This window comes from Augochlora pura, unplaced genomic scaffold (assembly GCF_028453695.1).
Source record: "Augochlora pura isolate Apur16 unplaced genomic scaffold, APUR_v2.2.1 APUR_unplaced_445, whole genome shotgun sequence".
Taxonomy (NCBI): Eukaryota; Metazoa; Arthropoda; class Insecta; order Hymenoptera; family Halictidae; genus Augochlora; species Augochlora pura.
The window spans coordinates 1-6,870 of record NW_027584810.1 but is presented as its reverse complement, the minus strand read 5'-3'; the positions used below and the strand labels follow the sequence as shown (position 1 = coordinate 6,870).

The 6,870-nt window shown below is 43.3% G+C and overlaps 1 protein-coding gene across 1 annotated transcript; it reads right to left on the bottom strand.

Annotated features, from left to right (window-relative positions):
* Nucleotides 1-2,256: 2,256 nt before the first annotated feature.
* On the bottom strand, nucleotides 2,257-5,137 carry LOC144477852 (uncharacterized). Its single transcript, XM_078195589.1, has 5 exons — nucleotides 4,484-5,137; nucleotides 2,898-3,229; nucleotides 2,566-2,849; nucleotides 2,372-2,499; nucleotides 2,257-2,280 (listed from the first exon to the last, which is right to left on the bottom strand). The coding sequence occupies exons 1-5, from the start codon at nucleotides 5,135-5,137 to the stop codon at nucleotides 2,257-2,259; spliced, it is 1,422 nt and encodes a 473-aa protein (XP_078051715.1).
* Between the last annotated feature and the right edge of the window lie 1,733 nt (nucleotides 5,138-6,870).

The window sequence follows — 6,870 nt, the reverse complement described above, 5'->3', positions numbered from 1 at the left end:
AAACATGGCAATAATCAAAGTGACCGTAGCCTAAACCCAAATGTAAGGACGGAACGGTAGGATCGCAAATCGCGTCTTAACAACGCCCATACATTGTTGACCGCAGTATCAATTAATTTCGTGATAGAATTGCCATTTTTCCTTTTAGCTGACTCTAAATCTAAAATTGCACTAATATGATACGATATTAAGTTTTTGGGGCCATCAAAACGCTCCCTCAGTCGTTCTCAAGCTAATTCGTAATTCGCTTCCGAGACACTGTATGACTCGATAATTTGGGTGGCAGGCCCCGACAGCGCCAAAACTAGATAATTGAATTTGTCCATGTCGGTTAGTTTTTCCGAATCGTGGACCGAGGAAACAAATGTGTCCCGAAATCGAATCCAGTGACTGAAATCCCCACTAAAATTGGGAAGCTTTATGATCTGCAGATGCGTCATGTGGTGAGAATCTGTTGGAGCTGGGGGAAGCATGATTTACCGACCCAGGCTCTAACCCTCGCGCCTGAGCCAATCTAGTTTCCGCTTTGAAAAGTGTTCTAGAATATGTATCTTCAAACTGCTCGCGCTCCGCAAGCTGCACCTCCTCGTTAGGAGTACCCGCTACCGACACCTCTATTTGCGACTGTACCCGATCGATTTTCTGGAATAGGTCTTCATTTAACACGTTTTTCGAATGCCATCGTGTCTGATTGTACGTCCGCTGACTCGACAAACTTTTTAAAAACCGTCAACTTAGCCTTCACGGCTCCGTGCTCGCCAGTTAGTGATTTAGAAGCCTTCATAATGTACCACGGTTAGAAAACACAAATGGAGCTAAAGGAAGTGACTTACGATAGGATAGGGTTGTATTGGCGTTTCCAAGCAGCTTCCGCAGCCCATCTCTCAATGTGTTCGTCGTGTCCGGCCAGCAACGATGCGCCCAGACAGCTACCTTTCCGTAGCTAGGGAATCCCAAAGTACGATGCTCGATGCAACCCTTAAAGATGCGCGCCGCGGTCGCACGTCCATGGAGGTGTTGAGCCAAGTTCTCACACACAAGCGCCTCACTGGATGTACAAGTCGACGGTTAAGTCTTCCAATAGCGTCATAGTTCGATGTGGACTTTTTCATACACTATCCGGCTCGAAGGACCAAATATTGATGCTCGCGGTCGATTTTAACAAATCGGTCGAGCTTTGTGAAATTTACACGTGTTGTATCCACTAGTTACTTAAGGTGAAAGGGCCATCTCCCCTAGCAGGAGGAACAAATTTACACCGTAAATGCAATACACTCTCCGGTGAAGATACATGGAACGTGCACGAAAATATTACAAAGTTCCGAGTATATCTAAGATCTCCAACTTGTTGGGAATAGTTCCGAATTGCATCTGAGCTGAGGACCGAAGTTCGCCAATAACAACACCTCGGTCCTCCCTACTCTTACAAATTAAGGGTGGATGCTGAGGAAAGCCGCCCAATCGCGACAAGCCCAAAAGACAACGCCTGGGACCTAAGAAGGGGTAGCACCGCAATGTTTGCAAGAGACCTCCTGACCGCGCGTGGGCCTGGAAAAATCCCCGACGTCTGAATATCATTCCCTTAATTGTTCCAGAAAACGTGCCGCTTTCCGCGATTCGCGGCTCGCTGTGGCTCTTAGGGTCCCGCGTTTATGGTAGGGTATTACTGGTAATGGTCAAGAGGGTCGACCATGTGCCTTGGGACGATCGCAAAAGCTACCTTCTAAAGGAGCGGGTGACAGGCCCATACCCAAGCCGATTTAAAGGGTCCCAAGTACATGCGCCACCCCCCCCCCCCCCCCCACCCCGCCATAAAATCCCGGCTCAACAACCCTCAAAAAATATGAATTATTAGGTCTGTATGCGCTTGGATGGGAGTTTCCTTATATCGATTCTCAGCATTCGTCACTTCAGGAACGGTTAAAACGGCGGCGGATAGTTAATGTGTGATACATATATTTTGAAACTTAGTAACTGTACAATAAAGAGACGCATGGATGTAATGTTGATGTTGCCGGTGGTACAAAAGGTAGCGTTTGTCGACGCGGTATCGAAGTATAGTGCTCGTTGTTACTTTGTAATAATAATGCTCTCGCTCACTCCCTTTCGGGTCTTTTATTTATGAGCTAGTAGGAAGGTGGAAGGAGAAGTGGCAGAGAAAGTGGAAAGTGAAAATGTTGACATGCAATGACTCACCGATTAGGAAGTGCGCAGGTGTTAGTGGTTATAAATCGTTAGGAACGGAGGAGATGGGTGTTAGAGGACGATAGTTGAGGATGTCTGCAATTTGAATTATATAGGTATTCACTTGTTCATACTTTATCAACGAGTCCCCGACATTTCTTATTAAATGGTGTTTAAAACTCTTTACCGCAGCTTCCCATAGACCCCCGAAATGGGGTGACCTGGGTGGTGAAAAGTGCCATACTATTGAGTCGTTAGCTAAACGCTGCAAAATCCGATCATTGTGATCTCTTGACCTGATAATCTCTACTAGTCCTGCAATTTCGTTTTTCGCACCAACAAAGTTTGTGGCATTGTCGGAGTAGATATTTTTAGACTTACCACGTCTCGCAAAAAATCTACTTAATACAGCAAGAAAGGCCTCTGTAGTTAAATCACTAACTAATTCGAAAGGTACAGTCTCTGTCAGGAAACAAATGAAAACCGCTACATAAACCTTAATACGCTTTTGATTCCGGAAGCGTCTCTCTTTTACAAATAATGGACCGCAATAATCTACGCCAGTGTTTTCAAACGGTCTTGACGTTACTAGTCGATCGCGAGGAAGGTTGCCGATCAGGTAGTCGGGCGGACCTGTCGGTTTAGTCTTGAAACATTGCACACATCTACGGATTATGTGGCGCGTCATATTCTTGCCGTCGATTGGCCAGTACCTTTGTCTGACTGCATCTAGTGTCCCTTGTAAAGTTTGCAAATGCTCAAAGCTGATTATTAGTGTGATGGCCGGATGTGACTTGGGTAAGACTACAGGATGTTTTTGAGCATACCTGATGTCGGCGTTGCTCAATCGACCACCTACTCGAATTATGCCCTTATTATCGAGAAAGGGGTTTAGGGTGATCAATTTGCTACCTCTATCGAGGGGCTCCTTTGCTCTCAAATGTTTAAGTTCAGAAGGGAACGTCTGACCCTGGGTTCGTTTTATAATTGCCTCATGTGCCTTGTTTAGGTCTACTACGGAAAGACTGCCCTTAAAGCCAGAACCCTTTGTAGTTTAGAAAAAGAAGAAAATTTAGAGAATATGTCTGTCTCGTCTAGTGCCACCTTACTAATTAGGGAGACGTTACTCCGCTGTTCTGGAAGCTTTATTTTAGGAAGAAGTATATCGGGCCAGGTATCCTCATTCCGAATCAACCACTCTGGGCCATATAACCAAGCTACATTGTTAACAAATTCTTCAGGCATTTGCCCCGAGAAATGTAGTCCGCAGAGTTGTCTTTAGTGGGTATGTGCATCCAATTCGTAGATCACGTAATCTCTTGTATCTCGGATACGCGATTAGCAACGAGGGTCTTTAATTGGTGTGGCGAAAATCTCAGCCAATATAATGTGATAATAGAATCGCTCCAAAATCTAACCTTACTAAAATTTAATTTCAGCTTTGAAACCGTTGCTCGATATAGTTTGGCTAACAATAGGGCTGCACATAATTCTAACCTAGGTAGCGAGACTGTCCTCAATGGTGTTACCCGTGATTTAGCGCAAATCAATCTAGAAATTATTCTACCCTTGCTGTAGGGTAGAAGGTGCTCATGGACCTAAAATATATGCAGGCTCCGTAGCCGCGCTCGCAAGTATCTGCGAACTCATGAAGCTGTAAGCAAGTTGGTTGTGTTGTTAAAACCTTTTGTTCCGTCTCGGAACAACAAGTCAGATAGAAAATATTCAACGCAGAGACTCTGCGAGGGCGAAAAATGTCATAGCCATAAATCGGTCGACGTCGCTTCTCTTCAGAAATTCCATCGGACGACCGACCGACCAATCGACCACCACCCGGGCCTACAAGCGCCCTTCGACCAATTGATCGTGATTGGTTCCTTACCGGAGCACCAATAATGTATAAATATAAGCCATTTTTTAGAAGCAGGACAGCACAGTACAGTTTTAGAAGCAAGCAGACGAGCAGTCAGGAGTGAGAGGAACGCAGAAGCAATCAAGGGTGATCGGCAGTGACGCAGCGACGATCAAGCAACAACCAAGGGAACAACCACCAAGGACAACGAAGAACAAGGCATCGCTAACATTCATCAATCCAGCATCCGAGCCATCACAGCCGAAACATTTCCCATTTCGCATACTATTGAACCTTTAATAAATTGTTAAACCTACAACACCTCGTTGATTCCTCAATTATCTCAACACACGCGCCTTCGAGTAATCTGCGGCAATTACGTACGCGGACTCGACGCAACACCTTTCGTGAAATTTGAAACCTGTTAAGACAGGGCAACTGCTGTACATAATTCGTCCAGGCAGTGTGTATAGCTTGTGGTACCGATTCATCCCAATCTAACTTCGATTTCCACAGTTCCTGCATCAAAATCTTAGCCAGAATAATCACCGCTCCTAGTAGCCCCAATCGATCGAACAACTTTGCGATTTGTGAAAGCATTACTCTTTTCGTAATGCGCTGGGAAGTTGCGTCCATGCTTACGCTATATGAAATTGCGTCAAGTTTTGCATTCCAACAGACACCCAAAGTCCTTTTTGTTTCAGACGCGTTAAAATGCACGGTGTCGTCCCTAACTTGCTCGTTGCAAGGTTTGACTAGAGCTTCCTCATTGGAGGCCCATTGCCTGAGGTTGGATCCGCCTAAACTAAGTAACTTTATTAGTTCGTCTCTAAGCTGAGCTGCTTGTGAGACAGTATCGGCTGCAGTTATTAAATCGTCCACATAGAAGTCGTGCTGTAATGCATGAGCTGCTGAGGGAAAAGCCTGACCTTCGTCTTCGGCCAATTGTTTCAATGTTCTAACCGCGAGAAACGGTGCTGGCGCTGTACCATAAGTTACGGTATCTAGTTGGTAAGTTTGTACCGTCTCTTGTAGCGAATCGCGCCAAAGAATTTTTTGAAACTTTGAATGATCTGGGTGAATTTGAACCTGCCTAAACATTTTCTCTATATCTGCGGTAAGTACATAGTTATATGTTCGGAATCTAATGATTAATTGGAAAATGTCATCTTGAATCGTGGGTCCTACCAACGTAGATAGGTAGGTATCAACTCTGTGTCATTGAGCGCTATTCCACTGGAAGATTTAGCCGATTCATCAAATACGACCCGTAGCTTTGTTGTACTGCTGAAACTCCAAAACAGCTTCGTCGAAAGAGAATCGTTGACCGTTTGCACGAAAAAAAAACTTTCTCATAAAAGGAAGTCATAATTGGTTTCCAGGACGAAGGCTCATTTCTACCCGTATTTGCTGAAGACAGAAAGCTTAGAAGCTAAATTAATGAACTGTTATCTAAAGAATGTTAAACAAAGCCGTAACATATATGTAAAGTCATTTAAGTAAATCATGTGATATAGAATTGGAAAAATAAAATGTGTTTTACGAAAAAGAGACTTTGCCTCCAACGGGATTTGAACTCGAGACCTGCAGCACCGAAATCGTACGCTTTTTTTTTTATAACGAACGTTTATTGTGCCAAGAAAAACAATTATAAATATATATACAAGGGTACAATAAACCTAAACGTACAAACGGTTATAACAACTCAAAATTAAGAATTAGATTAATGGCTCTGCCTCGAGCACGCGCAATCTTAAGCTATGGATTTTTTTTCGCACTTAATGCTACTTTAAATCTAGAGACAAGTAAAGTTACTTAGACTAATGGTGGGATTTGGGTTCGTGTATAGGAAAAATGGCACTAGGGGAAAAACCTATACAATTTTTGTCGCGTCTAGTTACGTTAGTGGGGGAGGGGGGAGGGGTTTGGTGGGCAGTGGGGGTAAGTGGGAATGTGGGAATTACTGCTGGGGACTTATTAATTTGTTTTACAAAGATTATTAGTGACTATTTGTGTTATTACAACCACCAGTACTTTTTTGTATTCAGCCTGTGTACGTCTTTTTTGTCTATGTTTGATAGCTTAGTGTTGAAGCGCATATCTGGGCTGTTCAAAGGTGCGTTTGTATCGAATAGTATTTTTTTGTTATATGTTTGCCTATTAATGTGATATATTAATGGGATATTGTCTTTGTTTTGGATGTAGCCAGTTGTGTCTAGATGCGTGAATGATTCTGGAGGGGTGTAACCGGTTTGTCTGGTTCTATCGTGGTATAGGGGGTTGGGGTATGTTGAGCCGAAGATTAAACTGTTTGTATGAATTTTTCTCGTGTTTGCCCAATGGTTTCTGATTAATTTTAGGATAAATAAGTCTATTCTTGTGATTTTTGCGTATTCGTATAGTTTGTGGTTGCTGTAAAGTTTAGTGTAGTTGGATTCGGGGGTCCTGTATTTACCTAGACAGGCTCTAAGGCATTTCCGCTCAAAAAGTCTTGCTTTTTCCATCGTACTGGCGCTAATATTAAACCAAGTGGGACATGCGTATGTTAAGATTTGGTCGGATTAATGTTTTGTAACAGAGGATTTTAACCGAAGTGTTAAGATCCTTTGAGTAAAATAGGCGTTCATGAGCGAAAAAGGCCTTTTGAGCTTTATCGATTTGTATTTGTACGTGGTGGTTGTAATTTAATTTAAAATCTAAATGTACACCTAAGTAGCGAACGATGTCTTTGTGTGGGATTTTACAATTTCGGTCGTTGTTGTCACGGAGGTGGAATTTGGTTCCGTATTTGCGTACGTCGTAGTTTGCGTCTGATATATTGGAGATATAGGGTC